The following is a 20,239-nucleotide window of genomic DNA, read 5'->3' as shown; positions in this document are numbered from 1 at the left end:
CATCTGTAGAGTTCATTAAGGTGCGCCAGGCTTCCCCCGAAATCCAGACAAATAGGGAGGTAGCAAGATTATGGCTTCAGAGCCAATGAAGAAAATATTTCTGGGTTTGTTTCAGTGTTGTGCCTGTAAAAAGAGATGGTCCTCTGCAAAAAAGCAGACCCATGAGGGCAAAAGGAGTCAAGAACTGTAATATGGTCCTAATTTGACATCTTATTTCAATTTTTAGGTAATCCCGACACATTTCAAGATGTTATGACAGCAAAGATAAACCTGAATACACTTGAGGATTGTCTGGATAAATGTTAGAAGCTGAGAGTTGGGCAAATCTTGGATTGGGGGTGTACTGTACTTTCCGTACTCTGCACAATCCCCAATACTTGCAAAAGCACTAATAAACCATGGAAAATTTGTGGAAATATGTCAATATTCTTAATTTTAATCAAAGCATTTTGACTTTTGAATTTGTATTTCCTTGCCGCAGGGTGCAATTTAAACTGGTGTGGAAACCTGATGGCTTAGTGAAGAAAATACAAAGCCCTCAGCATGCCTCTGGCAAAAGGTTAATGCAAAAGTACCAAGGCAAACAGATCAATACACCGTAAACCACAGTAGTACTCAGGTTAAACAGTTCTTGTAGTTCCTTCAAAAGGGTTGCTTGTCTGTGGTCCAAAGACTGTTTTAAGGAGTCTGTCTGGGTGATCATTCATAGAGAGCCCTTTAATTAGCACTGCCGTTTTACTGTATTATTGGAGAGCAGCCAGCTGCAATTGAAAGACCTGTGTTGTGCCAGTGCCAGTGCCGACACAGACACCTGAATGATTTGCACAAATTTTAAAATATGCAAATAAGATAACAGACCTGGAGTCTTCTCTCCTGAAGGGAAGGGTATGGATAATACTGCAGCAAGTGAAGAGGTATGGCGAGGACTCCACAACATGGCAGTCCACTGACTGAAAATGTTAGTTTGATAAAGAGTGGGTGGGGGGGGGTGTCTTATTTTCATCCAAGAGAAGGCTCACTGAAATTGTGCATTGGTCTTTGACAGAACCTCTGAAGAACAAGAGTGCCCCTGGCACCATGTCAATCCCTGTAGACTCAGAGGTTATTTTATTTTAGTATTTTATTTCTATCCTGCCATTCACCCAGTGGAAGACAGAAGGCTTCTTACAACATAGAATCATCGAGTTGGAAGAGAAAACAAGGGCCATCCAGTCCAACCTCCTGCCATGCAGGAACTCACAATCAAAGCACCTCTGACAGATGACCATCCAGCCTCTGTTTAAAGACCTCCAAAGGAGATGAATTAATCCAAAGCACAGCTAAAAACTATATTATAACAACATGAATAAACCCACCGCACAGCTAAAAACTATGTGATATTAACAATAGATTAAATAAGCTATCATATAAAAGTCAATTAATTTAAACAATTTCAAAACCTTTAAAAACTATAATTCAAAAGATGGGGGGACTGAACCCCATTCCAGTAGATTCACAAAGGAGAGGGGAGGCAGGAAGATGAAGGCAAGAACTGGGGTGTCAAGATTTTCTCAAAAATTGTAGCTTCAGGGTTGCGGTGCGTGGAAGTGATATTTTATTTTGGCTCCAGATCAAAGAATTAAGTTTCTTGGGCTTGCATTTTCTCATGTCTGTCTTTTTCTCCATGAGAAAGGAAATCCAGCCTTAGTATACTTAAGTATACTAGTATTCTTTATTGATCATCTCCTGCCATATTCACAGCCATCTGTACTCTACCTTCCTTCTCGGCCCACTCCAAATGGGTTTCACCCAAGACAAATGTAATCAAAGCTCTATCTCCTAGCTAACAGGCTATAACACCCTGTCTTGTGAACCAGTGCCAAATGCCTGTAAATCACTTCTCAGGGATCGCAGCCAGCAATCACTCACTTAGAAGGGGGGGGGGGATTTCAGGTCAGAGGGCACAGATCCCAGGCAGGCTTATGTTAAGCCCCTTTTAGAGACAGGGCAGTTGGAAAGATTATAAGCTTTAGGTTGTAGTAATGTTCACCTCACCTCTTGGTTAGATAGACTGCAACCATAAATGGAACAGAGATGGCATTTGTCATTGGCTATGTGGAATGGGAATAAAATCGAGCTATGCTCATTATTGAATGATGAGTCCTGGAGACAAGCAACAGGGCATGAGTATCACCACCATTCCCAGCTGGAGAGCATCATATTGAAAAGAGAATGCTAAGGGGAAAGGGCATTATTTTTTTCTGCAAGACATAGGAGGGTGCGGGGTGGACAGACAGCCAGTGTAGCGTAATAGTCAAACCACTGGAGAGGAGAGACTTGAGGCCTTTTCACACTACACAATTTTAGCACTATGATTCTACTTTAATTGACATGGTTCCATTTTATAGCATTCTAGGATTTTAATTTTGGGGGGGGGGGGTAATTTAGAATACTCTGTCAGCAGTAGGTCCTCTCCAAATTAGAAACCCCAGGATTCCATAGGTTGTAACCAAGCACTTAAATAGTACCATAGCACTATAAACATAAAGTGTGAAATAACCTCTGGTTTTAAATAGGAGCACACTTATTTTCTGCTGCTCCAGACACTGTGAAACAATGGATTCAAATTGCAGAAAAGAGATACCACCTAAACAATTGGAAGAACTTCCTGGTGGTAAAAGCTGTTTGACAGTGGAATATGCTGCCTCAGAGTGTGGTGGAGTCTCCTTCTTTGGAGGTTTTTAGACAGAGGCTGAATAGCCATCTCTCAGGAGTCCTTTGACCATGTTTTCTTGAATGCAGGGGGTTGGACTGAATAGCGCTTGTGGTGTCTTCCAACCAGTGGCATCACTATGCAGGGAGCATGGACCGCAACAGGTGACACCTGGTGAGCTGGTATACCCTTGCAGGGGCGGCTGCCTTCCAAGTCCCACATGGCAACCACCACGCAAGACTCAGAAGGCCTTTGGGGGATGGCATGAGTAGAACGGCACAGCGAGGTGGGGGGCACGCTTGACCCTCTCAGAATCCAACCCCCCCAGACCTCCCACATGGCAGTTGCATCTAGAGGTGGGGCTTCTGAATCGCCCTGTGGGGCTCCAAAGGCCTGTGGAGGGGTGGCGCCTGTCTTCTGAGAGGGCTGAGTGTGCCCCCTGCTGCGTCACACTCATGAGTAGAATTGCGCCGCAGCAGCTAGCTTGTGGGGTGTGTCCTTTTGGCCCCATCTCCAGAAGCCTCACCCACCACACCAGGTGATACCCCCAGGTGGAGATACCACTGCTTCCAGCTCTATGATTCTATGACATCCCCACTCATTCATCAATCTCACTGCTGAGTTTGTCAGAGTTGCTATTTCCTATCCTAGCTTATCCCATAGGTTTGTTGTGAGGATAAAAATAGGAACAAGGAGCATATATGCTGCTTTATTTAGAGGAAACATGAGGTAGAAATGTAAGAAATAAACACACTCTGGCCTTGTGAGTGAGCTGACAGAGGAAGCTCAGAAGCACAGAAAAGTGGAGGACAGACCTGTTTGTAAATATTTCACATGACCCAAAAATTTGCAGATGCCATATAACAGGATTCTAAGTGATTTGCCTGCAACTCCTACCCATCTGAATCTATTCTAGGCAGATAAAGGTATCAATGGCTAAAGTACAAATAAATATTAAATACCTGATACTGAGGAGAGGCCGTGTTTTGTGCACTTGAACATCACACATTGGGCAGTATTTGTTGGTTTCCAGGTAGCGGACAATGCAGGTTTTACAGACTAAGAAGGAAACAAAAGAACAGAGATGAGAAATGACAGTTGGCTGGTGTTGCCCTACCTCTGACATTCATTGGCTATGGAACATCCCCTAAATTTTAAGGCCCAGAAGGAATCCTAAACTGTAGCAAATACTCTAGGGAAAGTTGTAAAGGAAAGGAAGCAAGAACCATTAAAGGTTAAACTAAAATAATATTATTTATTGTATTAGTTTCTTTTGCTCTGCATATAAGATACAAAACAATAGTGAAGGGGACCATAAAGCCTTCTATTCACTCAAGTCATAAATTGCAAGGTTCCATGACAAAGAAGCAAACTGCCCAACATTTAATTGGTTTACAATTATTTTAACCATTTGGAGATAGGCAATTTGTATTTTGTAACTGAGATCAGTGGTATAGTAAACCAGGGTTAAAATGGGACTTTCTCAATTTCACTTTTTGATTTATACAGATTATCACATCATCTGCAAGCCCTACAAGCCATCCCTAGTTCTCCTCTCATTTTAGCTGCAGTCTTCACAGTACCCTGGGGTAGGGGTATGGAAATGTTTTCCCAACAGCAGTGGATGGTTGTGAGACAATTTTCAGAGAAATAGCCATGGTAATCAGTATACAAGGAAGGAAAGAGTGCTGTGGCATATTACAGATCCATCTAAAAAGTGGACTAAGTCCACAAAAGTTTATGCTGAAATAAATTTATTTTAAAAGTGCCACAATACTCCTCTCTTTCTGTTATGAATTATCCCTGTTGCTATGCAAACTATTTGAGATGGCCTGGTCTTGAATGAGCAATTAACATCCACAACCTGTTCCTAGTGGGGATTAGAACTGGTAAAAAAGCTCCCACAATGCATGGAAAGATTGGGAACAATACACTTGGAGCAAGTAAATGCTAATTTCAGATGATATTTTGTTTTCTATATATGAGTATGTGATATAGTCTATACACATTGATACTGTATTTATTGTACCCTATTTTGTACTGCTTATTTTTTATCTGAACTGCTTGTCTGTATTTCTAGTTTTATAATAAACACACACACACACACACACACACACACAGAGAGAGAGAGAGAGAGAGAGAGAGAGAGAGAGAGAGAAACAGAATTGATAGAACATCCTTGCTCATATGGTTCAGAGTTATCTGCCTTTTTGGACTTTAATGAGGGTGGCATAGCTATTAGGACTATATAATCACATGTACTACCAAACTAACAGCTATACCACTGTCTTAGATGCTATGACGCAAATGTGAATGAGCACTATTTCAGGTGACAAAGGCCTGTTACAGACTGCCAAAATAAAGCTGCTTCGGGTCTCTTTGGAGGTATGCTATTTAAATGATGCATGGGTCCTAAGAGTCCGGAGGTTGCGCCAAAGCCACACTCCATTCCTAAGCACTGGAGTGCAGCTTTGGTACAGCTTCCGGATTCTTAGGATGCATGTATCATTTAAACAGCATACCTCCAAAGAGACCCGAAGCAGCTTTATTTTGGCAGTCTGTAACAGGCCTACGTTGCAACTAATCCCACATCTTAAGAATGTTCACTTCTGTTGTTTTAAGTTTGGGGCCCTACTCTTATACCAGCTAGAAACTGCATGCTTTTCCACATACTTCTTTTTGCTGTTTGAGAGTTCTCCAGACACCCTACGTGTTTTTAATGCCTGAACTCTGTGCCAAACATTTTAGCAACAATAAGCAACAATAAAGACCTGAAAATCTAGGGGTAACTGCGTTGACCAGAAGACAAATTCCAAAAAGCATATTGCAGCGATACCCTATTAGGTTAACTCCCCAAATACCAAAGTGATTGCAAACTTTCAAGACTTTCAGGTTTCTTTGTCAAGCAAAAGGTTACAAAAAGTGTGTTGGGGGGGGGGGACTTGATCTTACATTCATGTCACCTGCATGCTGTGTTAAGAGGTAATGGTGAGGAAGAGTTCACAGACTGTGGCTCACCCAGTAAAGACACCATCATCTCTAAAATTATGCAGAGTATTTCATCAGCTCACTTCTCATCCCCATCTCTTGGTGATTAATGGGAAGAAATTCTCAACTGCTAATATGAGAGCTGTCATGTCTCAAGTATGTCTGCACCTTATTTCTTGATTATGTGCCTCTTTCTCAGTAGTAAAGCAAATACAACCTTCAAACAATGTGCTGAGAATATTGCTGCCAGAATACTGCAGAGATTTCTCGGATTTGTAGTCCACAAATTATTTTCCCCCAAATCTGATCTCAACAGGTGTTAAGATTATTCTGTGTATACTACAGCTGACTCTAACACTGAAATAAGTGTGGAGAGTAAGACAGGTTCCTAATTAAGTCCCCAGAGTTTCCAGATTTGGTTTTGAACTTACAAGAGTGTAAGCATTCCACAATGGTTGTGGCATCTATGAAGTAGCCTCCACACAGGGCGCACATCAAGTGTGGGTTGAGCTCTGTGATTTTTATCCTGGTGGTCCTGTGCATTTTGGATCCCGAGGAGCTCAGTGGGTTCTTCCTAGAATGGAAAGGGGGAAAAAGAAGAACCAGAGTAAATAAAGCAGTGTAAGAAAATACGAATGCTGAAGCCATGCTTTTCAAATCAGAGTTGCACAGCAAGTTGCAGTGCAGGGGTGATACAGATGGTAATTCAGCTGTGTATAGGTTTGGACCACAACAACAAACTCCTTGTATTAAGATTACCTTTGGGTCTGTATATCTTGCTTTCAGTGTTTGAAATTAACCAACAATACCAGTGCTCCCTTCATCATTTGTTCCTAATTCAAGAATCTCTAGCCATTACCTGTGCTAGCTGAAACTTCTGGAGAACTATAGGTTGAGAAACACTGGTCTAATGTATTGTAGGCAGTGTTAAACTAGAAGATGACACAAAATTCATTATAGTTATCTACAAATTTTAAACTCATAAAACTCACTGTGGCATAGTGGCTAGTGATCAAGGGTGTGACCTGGGTTCAAATCCCCTCTCCTTATAGTCAGTGGATGACATTGAGCCAGTACTATCTCAAAATCTAACCTACTTTGCAGACAGGGGGGAAAAACCAGGCACTCTGACCTTCTTGCAGGCAAGGCAAGATATAAATATAACAAATAAATCTGAAGAGCAGAATACTTTCTCTTTTGCCTATGTGATAGTTTAAGAGCAGAGATGGGCAGTAGCAGAAGGGAACAATTTTGGCTTCTTACCAAGTGGCATCCGCTAAATGCAAAACCAGAGATCACTTCTAATTGCAACTTCATGTTTTCAGTACACTTTTATTGGGTGTTGGGGAAAGAGTCAATGGGTGTGAATAAGGGTAAACTGCTGTTCCATGAGCAGCAAGCTGCACCTTTTTTTGGAGCAAAAAAACATTGAAAGAAAAAATGGAGTGTGTTGGAGTCTGGAGGAAGCCTAGGTAGTTGCCATACACAGGAATAATATGACTCACTTTATGCACTTTCCCCATATCCTTTTCCTTTCTGTACAGTTCCTAACACTTGTCAGAGAGCATCATATAATTGTTGTTGTTGTGTGCGTTCAAGCCATTTCTGACTTACAGCAACCCTAAGGCAAACTTATCACGGGACTTTCTTGGCAAGATTTGGTCATAGGAAATTTGCCATTGTTTTCTCCTGAGGCTGAGAGTGTGTGACTGAGCCTAGGTCACCCAGTGGGTTTCATGGCCAAGTGGGGAATCAAACCCTGGTGTCCAGAGTCTCAGTCCAACACTCAAACCTCTAGGCCACGCTAATCTGCATGCTGCTTTGGTGTGCTTTCGACAGGGGAAAATGTTTTATCAATTATTTACTTAAAAAAAAATAAATGTTGCCCATTTCTTTGTCTGTCTTATATTACTATCTATAAAGTCTTGCATTAAATATACATCTGTACTGGACCTTATCCGCTATGAGCAAAAGCAGAGAAAAAGATTTAGGGTGGAAGAAACAAATGCTGCCTCCTTAAAATCAGGATGCTTGGACGATAAGCTTTTTCTATGAAAAGAGCTCTGAACCAAGCTGGAATCTGGTCTAAATAGGATACACCATGTGTCTCAGATTAACTGAAGAACTTTTCTGATCTGAAATAAACTTGGGGCTTCACTTCTATTTTATAGGTGAAAGGGACTGGTTTTTAAAATATGAAAGAGCAAAGCAAGCCCTCCCTTTTGGCCATTAAGCCTGGTCTAGGCACTGTGTTCCCCCAAAAAAGTACCATTCCCAAGCCCTACATTTCTCAAACTCTGCCTCAAAGGGGACTGCTCCTCTGTTTCTGTTTGAAGCACTATTCAGAAATTCTGGGCATACATTCTGACTGGACACAGCAAGTCCAGGGTAATGATTCATTCACAAACACGATGGGCAACCTCTTCATAAGATGGGAAATCTATCCACACTTCAGGCAGAGGCCAGGACAAAATGATCTTCCCACAGTGGAGAGGTTGACTTGGAAGGAGTCACCGAGCCACACAGGGAATCTCCCAAAAGCCTTTAAATATATCCTTATTTATTTTTCACTGCATTGAACATTAGCAGTCCTTTCATAGTATGTTAGTACCAGCACACTACATGTTTGACAATTACTGCTCTTACATGCCTGAAAAACCTAACATACCAAGCTACTGAAAGGCCAACCAGACTTTTTAGATGTATCTGAACTTCCACATGCACGATCATTGAACTGTGATGTACATATCCAAGGACAGTACCCGATGACACGATCTGCATTGCACAAATACACCTTCAAGTCATCTGCCGAACACACAAATATTCTGATTCTGAACAGATTTAACATATGTTTGTGCACATACAAATGTCTGAACTTTCTATACTGTAGAATATTAGCATGCTAAACTGTGCAGAATCCATATTCTCCACAGTCTGCTACCTGCACAAACACTGTCCCATTTGTATACTTTCACATTCCTCAGTACATCCATGAATAGTATATACACACTATCACTGTATGCCCTTACACCCACTCCTTCTGTACAACACATTCTGCTTTTATGCTCTTTCCTTGATAAAATGGTACCGAAGGAAAAGAACAACAACAATACAGACATCTCTCTGTAAACACCTCTCTCACATACACATGCTTGTATGGTTACACACAGACATCTTTTATATTAACAACTTTGGGCATGGATTTCAAATTCAGAATCCAAAGGCCTCAAATCATTCTGCTCTGCTTGGTTTCTTCCATATCAAACACTAATCAGAAGGAAAAGGAAAATCACGGTATACAACTATAGCACTATGATTCCGCTTTAACTACCATGACAACATTCTGATGGAATCCTGGGATTTTTGGTTTAGGAGAGAAATACAGTATTTAGAATTCTCAACCAGACAGATCTAGTGCCTCCCCAGACCATAAACCCCCAGATTGCATAGGATGCAGCCCTGGCAGTTAAAGTGGACTCACAGTGCTATAACTGTATGGTGTGAAAAGGGTCCTGTTCTTAATTTCTACTCCAAAAATTGCTCTCTGCTCAGGCAGATACCACTAAGGTGATATGGTGCATGGACACATGCAGAGAACTGAGCAAGATCAGATACTCCTTGTCTGCTTCTTTTCTGCCCCAGAATTCTCTGTGAAGATATCATAAACAGTTCTCTGAAGGGGTGGGAAATAAAATGGGGAAACTGCTTCTGATAGGGAGGGGCTTTATATTAAAAAATTACCAGGACTTGTTTTGCTTTGGTTCCCCAACATGGGTCTGAAAGTTTGTTTTTGTGTTTGCATTTCAGAAATGCAATCAAATTCACTGAAGAACAATATGGAGCCACACGAGAAGTCTACAGAGCAAGAGAAAGAGAGAGAAATGCCCAGAAGATCCTTTTCATCCCTCACTAGGGAAGGAGAAGCACAATCTCCAGAGATATCGAATTAGAAGTTGCAAAGCGAGAAAGGCACACTCTGGCTTTGTATCATGTCTGGTTTTGGTGTGCTCTAGTAAGAAAAAATAAACACAGATCACACCACGCGCACACACCCTGATTTTGTCAACTATGTTTTATGGAACAGTCTGGCAGGTGCCATGTTAAGGATTTTTTTTTTAAATTTAGGCTAGTCGTTGCTTTTTAAAAAGTGGTTGAAAAGGAAGAAAGAAAGGAAGATGGATGCAACCCTATATATCTACTCAAAATTAAACATTATAGAGTTTAATGGGTCTAGGATTACAACTCTGGGGAATCTGCCTTCGAAAAGGAATAGTCAGGAAAGAAACAACATTAGTTTTTAAAGACTGTTTGATGTTCAGATTCTTCCTCTCACTCTTTTTCCCCCCTTATGCATATGCACACCTCCCTAAAAATAAAGATCCAGAGCTTTGCAAGGTTCTTTTTGAAGACTAGAGATACTGAGAGTGTAGTTCCAAAGATGAACTCTTGCATACTCTGAAAAAGTAGTATCTCAGGGGGAAAAAGCTACACAAAACACTTCTCCACAACATGCCTAGTTTTTTTTAATTTCTTCCCCACTTTCCATGCAGAAGCACAGAAAACATGCAGTCCCCCAACACTGACGTTAGTAGTTGTAATAGTCTAGAAAAAGTATTAGCACATGATGCTGACATACTGGCCCTTTAAATATGGATTTAAAAATAATCTTCAAGTAATCTTCTACAGCTTGCCCTGATACTTATGCTCCACATACTGAAACAAGTTACTGCACATAAGTGTTGCGCCTCAGGTGCCCGGAAGCAGCCGATCCCCTCCATCATTCTACAGCAGAACACAAGACACTTATAACACAGCCCCCATTTTGACTCCAAGGGTATTTCTCAGGCTGAGCCATCTCCACTTCTAAAGGCCTTTCTCCACTGTTGTACCTTAACCTGACAATGAATGACTTTTAAAAAAAATCATTACCATCCTCTTATTTTTTTAGGAAAGCAACAGAGCTGAATGTACCAACTGTAGACAGTGCCACTCAAAGTGATGATCTGTGTACCAGGGGTAGTCCACGGCTGCCATTCTGTGATGAGTTTCCAGGAAACAATGCAAGTAAAAAGGCACGAATATGGCACATTGTGAAAGATAATTCCTGATCCACCACATCGTAGCACTTGAGAAAACCTGAACTTTAGAACAGCTGCATCTTGAACCCGTTCAACAATCTTAACTATGTGGAGAGGCAGGTGTGGGGAGGGTGTGGCCCTTTAAATGTTGTTAGACCACAACTTGCATAAGTCTTCACCATTAGCTATGTTGGCTAGGTCCAATGAAAGATGCCATTCTGTGACACCTGGGAGACCACAAATTTCCTAATGCTTTAAGGCAGGATACTGCAGACAATTCTGAACTGCAGCTCCCATGATCCCTCACCACTGACTGTATTGGCTATTGTTGGTGGGAGTTATAAGCAAAAGAAAATATTAGAGAGCCACATTGGCTCATTCATACTTGAAAGGGAACCTGGGCAGTAGTGTTTTGCATCTGTATCTATGCGCTTACTAGCTCTGATACTCAGTTCACCTTCTAACTTTGCAAATATCTGACTGCAAAAGACCCAACATCTCCCTAAAAAGCAAAACAGAGACAATGTTTTCCCAGAGGAAGAAAACAGAGACACTTACATTAGAGGCAAGTGACTGCATCATGAGTAACACAGGTACTCGCAAGGATTACCCCCAGGCGCACACATTGTCAGTAGAAACCAGCAACCACTGTGTATCTGCAAATAGATACTCCCTCCCTGCTGCTCCTCAGGCTGTGTGGGAGATCAGAGCCACAGCTCTTATTCTCCTCATTATTTTGGAAGAACTAATGTCCTGCCTGCACAGAAAATATATAATAATTCAACATATGGTGCACTCAAGTATGTATAAAATCCTGGACCAAGAAAAGCTGAATTCTCTCTGACATGTAAATAAAACACATATTTACATATTACTGTCTGCTTTACATAATTTAATTTCTACTTGTCATGGTTGGGGAGGAACAAACTGCCATGCACAGCACTGAAGCCCAGCGCCACAGAAAATGTTGCTTAATACACACAGATCTATACATACACCTCTTTCCACATTTTCACCAGATCTTGCATACACACACATTTTCAAGCCTACCTCTGCATCCGTCAGGACAAAGAGGTGCCCGCTCTCTCTGGCACACTCTGCAGCGCTGCAGGAGGGGAGCATGGGCACATCTCTGGGCTGTGTGCTGCATTCGGATCCCTCAACCACACACAGTTGGCGGATGAACACCACCCTCCAAAAGATGCTGTCTCAAGCAGCCATTTGGTACGCTTGTATAGCAGCCACAGCAATGAGCGTGAGACTGTCTGGATTCAGACCAACACAGATCTTTTTTTAAACTCCTAAAATTGCTTGTTATGTTGTTCCCCACCCCCTTAGTCTCAGTAACTCGTCCTCATTTTTCATTGTGCATGCATTTGGAAAAACCAACCACTTTGCCATGTTTCCTTTCTAAAAAGCTTCAGGAAAGCTTTCAAACTTCAAAGGCGGGTATGTTCAAATTCAGCCAGCACAATCGTCTGCTTCTCGAACCATTGCCCCAGATATATAATACTGGCAAAGGGGGGGGGGAGGAGAAGACCCTATGAGAAACATGTCAACCCAAAGTTCAGACTGAAAGCCTGAGAGTGAAATCTTCCTGTCCCCATAATATTTCTGTAGCAACCAGGTGCCTTAATATATCAGTCCCATGAGTGACTCCTACCCAGTAAGAAATTCCATGTGGTATTATGAAGCACCAATTTTACACACATGTAATGAAGACAAGCTACAGCTTATACTTCTCTTGCACTTTCCTGGATCAAAAAAAAGCAGGGGGGGGACCCCAACAATTGACGACTGGCTACTGAAATGTTCAACATGGTGGAAATGGACAAATTGACAAAACTGATAAAAGAAAAATCACTGAAGAAATACAAAGAAAAATAGAGCAATATGTTAAGATTTTGGAAAGAAAAGATGGGTGACACTGTGGTTATTGTCTATCTGATATACTAAATTAATTAAAGGAGAATAAAACAATAATTGTAACAAAGCAAAGGCGATAGGAGGTACAAAGTACAAGGTGCATTTTCAGACATATATTTATATAGAAAGTATGCAAGTTGATAGAGAAAAATGATTTATTAATACTAAATCATAAGGCGGTATGATTTACCAAAAAATTAAGAGATGTAGAAACCATGAATCACAAATCATGAAATGACATACAGCTACGTAACACGTTAGAGAACCTTTTTGGTTGAGACGATGTAGAATAACGAATAACAACTTCTAACAAGCAGAAACAACTTCTAAGAAGCAGAACATAGATTAGCTCAAAATAAATAATGATTTATTAATAGTAAATAAGGCAGTACAATTTACCAAAATAATTAAGAGATGTAAGGAGTAAACCCATCAACGAATGAAATAAAAAGGGATGGGGGATATGGGTTTGCATGCAAATAGTGAAACTTTTCCATAAATGATATATGGATGAATGATGCATGATAACTATTATGTTCATGAATAAAAAGGTTTTCTAAAATATAAAAAATCAGGAGGGCTTGGAGACATTTCTGAAAGCCTGTTCTCAGAAGAAAACAAAGACAGAAAAGGAAGTCATGGCTCACTGAGACACTTCAGGGTTTTTGGTTGTCTCCAAGGTGGAAGGAGGTGGGAAAAAGGTGTTCCTTTCCTTTCCTCTCCACCACATCTCACTCTCTCATTCAATACAATTGCATGTAGAATGGGTGCAAAGGGAGGTGGGAAATCCTTGCAATTCTGGGTTTAAAACTGTATTTTCCACCTCCACACCTTTCTCCTTCTGCCTCTCTTTTCCTTCTACACTATATTTGTGAGAATATATATATATACAATAGGAGACATTAGCAGCCTCACAACCCCTCCTGGATGGATCAGGCAGCTTTCCTGTTGCCATAGTAATTCCTCTACTTGGCAAGAAGCCAGATTATTATTGCAACTAGCCAAGGTGGAAATGGAAAAGGGGAAAAAGTGAAAGTGAAGGGGGGAGAGAGGGAGATAGATGAGGAGGGAAAGTGGATAAAATAAAGGATGCACTGCCTTGGCATTTGCACATAGTTCGGGGACTTCCATCATTGAGCGCCATAAACACAATAGCAAAGATCCCACATAAAAAGGGACACAAGAGTGCCCTATTACTGTACTCCTAGAAAGAAAGAAAAAAGGGAGATCGATTGTTTGGTTTTACTGATAAACATCAAACCTCACCAGTAATGTGGAGCTAGTTCTCACTTTACTGGGAGGGAAGGGAATCCCCAGAGAACACTTACTAGACAGGAAACCCGACTCAAGGATAAGCATCCATAGTCTGGCTGTGAGCAGTCCTCCTGGTTGGCTTGTTTTGGCCAGAAAATCTCTAGACATGAAGTTGTTCTCCCATTCAGCCAAGGAGCCAAGCTTGAAAACTAAATACCCGTATATTCTCGACTATACGTCGACCTCATGTACAAGTCAAGGGCAGGTTTTGGGTCAAAATTATGGGTTTTGATATGTCCCTTGAATAAGTCGAGGGTAAAGCTTAGGGGCATGCAACAACGGATCTAAATGATGAAGCAAAGGAAAACAATGCCAAAGATGCCAACAAAATTATGGCAGGCATAACTGTTTTGGCTCACAATAAAAGGCTGGATGGACGAGAGAGTAGAGGGAGCGCAGCACTTCCAGGATAGATTTCACTCTTGCCTTTCACTAGGGAAAGATTCCCCTTTTAATATGAGTTATAGTATTTACATTGACCATTGGATAAGTCGACCTAGGTTTTTGGGGTCAATTTTCTGAGTACCATTTCTAGACTTATTGATATCTGTGTATATACAGTAAGTAAATCCTGCCCCAGCATCTCCTGAGTCTTAGCCTACAAAGGCCTACTTCTGCTTTCTTGAAAATGCAAAACCTGCACACACATATCAGTTTGGAGAGATAGATGTGGAAGAATGGAGGCCGGAAATATGTTTTCATTCACCCAGATTTTGCTTTCTTTCATGATGGCATGCATGCCCCATCTTGCACTGCCTTTGAAAAGTCCTTCAACTTTTAAAAAGATTCCATAGCCAAGAAGAATAAAGGAGCAACATATTGATTTGAATGGGCTGAGATTTTTCCCCTTCCCACCCATAACCACATGTTTTAAATTCTCTTCCCTATTGGAAATAATGGCCAGGTTGAGAAAGACTGTGTGGTCCAAAGCACACTGCAGAAATAATCCAGTTTCAGAATGCTTTAACTGCCCTGGCTCAATGCTACAGAATTCTGGGAACTAGTTTTGTGAGACATTTAGCATTCTCTGTCAGAAAGCTCTGGTGCCACAACAAACTGCAATTCCCAGAATTCCCTAGCAGTGAACCAGGGCAGTTAAAGCTGACTCAAACTAGATAATTTCTGCAGTGTTCTTTGAACCACAGTCTTTCTCAACCTACAGTGGGGATCGGATCTTTAACTCCTCTCTTGCTATGATCAAAAGTTAAAGGTCCCTCTCTGGACCATCCATAAACATTGGAAATAATTAATCCTTTAAATTTCTGGGAGAAAAGCAGCATACAAATTAAATAAAATAAATAAATGCTGCAGTCAAACTGCTCATCAATACAAAGAAATCTATCTGGTGACAGATTTTTTTATATATATATATAAAATTAAGTTGGTTTTTTTAAATAACAACAGTACAAAACAAAGAATTAATACCTTGGAGGGCTATATGTAAACTTGCACAATAGCTAACTTTTGTGGGGTAATAGCAGTAACAAAGGAGTTTATCACAATGGAAAAAGAAACTGGGCCATTATCCCGCCAATATCCCATAAATATCGTGCAATAACACAACACTTTTCACATGTCACATGACGTCATAATTATTGCATAATCATCCCTTGAATAAAGCAGCAAAATCCCTTTAAAAAAGCAGTGCAATTTTGCCACTTTATTCACAGGATTAATCGCACAATAATGAAAAAAAGTTGTGTTATTGTTCACAGGATATTGCTGGAGTATAGCACTAATATCCCGTTTCTTTTCCAGTGTGATAAACTCCAAATTCCTGAAGACATCACTCAGATTCGCTAGTTGATAAGTTGGAATCAAAGTATCTTTCCAAGAATAGCTTGATGAGTAGGAGGTCCAATAGCAAATGAGTTGGGGTTGAGGTAATCAATAAAAACGGAGAATCGTTAAAAAGGTGTGTGGTTCTTTTGTCCATTACAGAGTCAAAGGGTATAAGAAAGCTTTTCCAATAACCAAACATCCCAAACTCTTTTCTACAACTTATTAGTACGTTCCCTGTTTTCCAGCTTCTCGCAATTATATTCCTGGCTGCTGAGATGAGAAATGTGATAAGCTTACGATGGTTCAGATACATTGCAATAACAGAAGGCCCAGACAAAAGGGTACAGTTTATTTCACAATAAGAGAGATATGCCTCAGTATTGCATTCCAAAAATCTTTAACCTTGGGACAGTCCAACCACATGTGTTCAAAGGCGCCTACGGTGTCACAGCCTCTCCAACACTTTTTCATCATGCAGGGCAGTTTCACAGGTGTTATATACCATTTGTATATTAATTTTAGGGTCCCCTCTTTATATGGGGGTGGAGGGAGATTCATTCCCATGTGGCTTCAGAGATATCTAAATGTAGGTCCAATTGCCACATTAACCTGTCCGATTGATTTTTGCCATAAACAGATTGCACTATTTTTTGTATATAATGGCTGCCCATCCCTTGCAGTCCTGCCCTTTGTCCATGCATAATATTTCATAAAAGGTCATTGGACGAGAGTAGTTCCCTTGCAACATCACATTCTTTGCAAAGGATAACACCTGTGATATCTGCATCCAGTTTAGTTGACGTGTCACAGACTATCCGTCAGAGTCTCTATGATTTTCATTTCCTCTTGATGTAAATAAATCAGCAAGTCTGTAAATGCCACCCCCTTCCAACCTTTAAACTGAGCTAGTTTGTCTGTGCCATAAAAGCGTGGATGTAATTATAAATGGGCAAATGGGGAAGGGGCTTGGTACTAGTATATGGACCCATTGTTTCCAAATGAAAAAGGAATGATAAAGAAATGGGTTTCATCTCTCTCTTAATGTGCTCCATGGCTTAATTGAGAAGAGCAGTTTCAACTCAGCCATACTGTGGCAGTTTACCTCCATAGATCCCCAGCTGGTGGAATCTACTTCCATAATAAGATTGGAGAGTTGGTTTTATTAGTATGATAATATAGTTCCGGATCGCTAAACCACCTTCTTTTGTGTCGTGTACCTAAACGATTTGGGCAATCTGGGGCCCGTTACAGACGGGCCTAAAAGTGTGTGCTCCGTGCGTGCTAGGGTTAGAAAGGGGCGTCCTTTGCGGACGCCCCCAACCCTAGCACGCACAGAGCGCGCACAAAATGGCGGCAGCCGTTCCACACGGCCACCGCCATTACGACGTCACGACCGCGCTGCCTCTATGTGGGGTGGCGCAGATGTGACATCATCACGCCGCGCCAGGGCGAATAGTGCGCCCCTTTCCCGGCCACAAAAGGAGCTCTGAAACGGAGCTCCTTTTGCCGTTTGCGTCGCTGGGCGCAGCCTTCAGACGGCTACGCCCAGCAACGCAGAGGAGAAAGGGGCCAAGTGGCCCCTTTCTCCTCCTCCCCGCCGCCCGCAGGGTGTCCTTGGGGCTTGAAGCCCCAAGGACACCCCTTTCCAGGCCTCAGGGAAGGGGCCTTTTGCCGCTTCTCTGCGGCCTGGAAAGCGGCAGATCGGGGCCTCAGCGGCTGCCGCTCTAGGTCTATAACCCGCCTGGGTCTCTTTTCACTAAATATAAATTCTGTGATCATTTTTTGACAGAGCTGGGATTTGGAAGGAGCCGGTGAAATGGGGATGGATTGGAATAAGAAAAAGAGGCGTGGGGTGAGAAACACCTTAACAATGGTGATTCTCCCTAATATAGAAAGATTTAGACGTTTCCATCCTTTAAGTTTTATTTTTATCCATTTAATTATGGGATTATAGTTTCTAAGGATTATCTGGGATACATCTTTTGTTATGAGGATGCCCAGGTGTGAAAATCCTAAGGGACATAATTGTAGTTTTCACCGTGACAGTTTGGACCACAGATAGGGCATTCATATACATCAATTTGGATTGTTGGTAGTTAATCTTAAAGCCAGAATGCTTCCCAAAGATTTCAGATGTGTTTGTTTGTTTTTATTTTGAGGAAGGAGGTTTCAGGTTGTTCCACCGCCAGTAAAATGTCATCTGCATACAACATAATTTTGTGGTGGGACTTAGTGATTTGTAAACCCTTTATGTTTGGGTTTGACCTAATGAGTTCAGCTAGATTCAATATAGAGTGCAAATAATATGGGTGAAAGAGGGCAGCCTTGTTTAGTGCCTCTGTATAAATTAAACTTCTCAGATTCCATCCCATTTACTAACATTGTTGCTTCTGAGTTTCTGTATAAGAGTTCCAAAACAGATGTGAAACTATTGCCAATTCCATTTAACACTCAGAACAAGAAATGCCATTCGACCCTGTTAAGTGCTTTTATGGCATCTAACAAAAGGAGGGCTAAGGGTATTTTTGTTTATGAGGAGTGGTGTATTAGACTGAGGACTCTGTGTATCTATCTCGTGAATCTTCTCATATCTTCTTGAAGGGATATAAAGAGGTCCAAGACCAAAACACACTGCAGATATAACCTAGTTTGAGACCACTTTTACTGCCGTGACTCAGTGCTAGCAAATTCTGGGAACTGTAGTTTTGTGAGACATTTAGCCTTCTCTGTCAGCGAGTTCTGGTGCCACAATAAACTCTGGTTCTCATTGTTCCCTAGCACTGAACCAGGGCAGTTAAGGCAGTCTCAAACTGGATTATTTCTGCAGTGTGTTTTGGACCTGCGTTTCCTCCTGAATCATTTGAAATGTAGTGTTGGAGGAGACACCATGGACTGCCAACAAGACAAATGAAGAGATCCAAGAGCAAATCAAGTCTGAATTCTCCCTAGAAGCCAAGATGACTAAACTAAGGCTATTCATCAGAAATGACGTTAATGCTGGGGAAAATGGAAGGCAGTAGGAAAAAAAGACCATATTGTGTAGATGATTGATTGCACAAAGGAAACTACAGCTCTGAGTCTGCAAGACCTGAGCAGAGCTCTTAATAACAAGTTTTCTTGGAGGTCTCTCATTCATATAAGTCACCTTAAGTCATAGCCAACTTGATCACAAATAACAACAACAAAATGAAGTAGAATGGAGAGGAAAGGGAGGAATTGATCCCATCACAATTATGGAAATAGAAGAATCCTGCTTTTTAAAAACTTGCTAATTTTCTCAGGGTCAACCCAAGATATTTTTTTTGCCTGAGACAAAGCAGTGCGCTACTGACCCTCTTCAAAGGGATAACCACCTAACTTACTTTGGCATCCAAAACAAAGAATCAGACCTCATTAGTTCCTCTACTTTCCCTGGAAGTAAAACATATTAGCACATGAAAACAAATAATGATTTGGTATCCTGTCATTACACTCAAAATCTGCTGCCTCCCTCTTTGTCATGACAATGAAGGCTCTCACCAAAGATCAAAAAGACAAAAAGATTAGCAGCAGCAGTAGCATTGTAACTCTGACTCTACTACCTATACTTTTTTTTTCTCCACAAGATTTATTTTATGGGGTCTGGCTTGAACTATGAGGGGAAAGTGATGGGGTCTGGCTTGAAATATGAGGGGAGAGTTATGCAGTCTGGCTCGAAATATGAGGGGAAGGTTATGGGATCTGGCTTGAAATATGAAGGGAGAGTTATGGGGTCTTTACTAATATCTACAAGCCTATCTACAATCATCCTTCAATTTTACCCAGACCATAGGTTTCTGAAAACAATGGTTTTGGGGAGGATCGCTCCCAAAAGCAGAAATCCCCCCTCCCTACCTACAGAATATAGGTATTAGCCAATTCCTTTGAATTAGTGGAAAAGAAGGCAGATTGTTTCTTTATGTTCAGCATCAGACCTGCCTTTGCACTTTCATCTTTGACCTTCCTTATTAGCAAGCCAGATGGCTATCCTCAATTAGGGAGGTCAAGGGCCTGAATCTACAGGGCTTAAAAAGAGCAATGGAGGACAGGGAGACTTGGAGATGTCTCATCCATAGAGCTGCCATGAGTCGGGGCTGGCTAGAAGGCAGTTAACAACAATAACAAAGCTTAAAAAGGAGGGAGGAATGCACACCATTCCCTCCACAACACACATTTATAGATAGGAGGTGGAACGAAGTCTTCACCCCACTCTGCCTTCTCAAAGGTACAAAACACATTGCAGAAATAATCCAGTTTATGACTGCTTTAATTGCCCTGGCTCATGCTAAGGAATCCTGGGATTTGTAGTTTGTTGTGACACCAGAGCTCTCTGACAGAGGCCAACTGTCTCACAGAACTACAATTCCCAGGATTCCCTAGCATTGAGCCAGGGCAGTTAAAGCGCTCTCAAAGTGGATTATTTCTGCAATGTGTTTTGGAC

The 20,239-nt window shown here is 41.4% G+C and overlaps 1 protein-coding gene across 11 annotated transcripts in view; it reads right to left on the bottom strand.

Moving 5' to 3' along the window:
• Positions 1 to 20,239, bottom strand: part of LOC149309282 (polycomb group RING finger protein 2-like) — a 60,067-nt gene that overhangs the window by 19,104 nt on the left and 20,724 nt on the right. For 4 of the 11 annotated variants that reach the window (XM_089532104.1, XM_089532108.1, XM_089532114.1 and 1 more), the window contains exons 2-3: positions 6,112 to 6,254; positions 3,655 to 3,751 (exon numbers count right to left, since the gene is read on the bottom strand). In XM_089532104.1, coding sequence (XP_089388230.1) covers positions 3,655 to 3,751; positions 6,112 to 6,254 — 240 coding nt within the window. Of the gene's footprint in view, positions 1 to 3,654; positions 3,752 to 6,111; positions 6,255 to 6,943; positions 8,433 to 9,732; positions 10,181 to 10,394; positions 10,500 to 11,194; positions 11,311 to 11,808; positions 11,883 to 13,331; positions 13,403 to 20,239 lie in introns of those variants that run through there. The other 7 variants (XM_089532102.1, XM_089532105.1, XM_089532111.1 and 4 more) reach the window with 6 other exon arrangements.

This window comes from Sceloporus occidentalis, unplaced genomic scaffold (genome assembly GCF_023333645.1).
Source record: "Sceloporus occidentalis isolate IW3139 unplaced genomic scaffold, rSceOcc1.0.p SCAF_7, whole genome shotgun sequence".
NCBI lineage: Eukaryota > Metazoa > Chordata > Lepidosauria > Squamata > Phrynosomatidae > Sceloporus > Sceloporus occidentalis.
The sequence above is the reverse complement of the archived record's forward strand: the minus strand, read 5'-3'. Positions and strand labels throughout refer to the sequence as shown.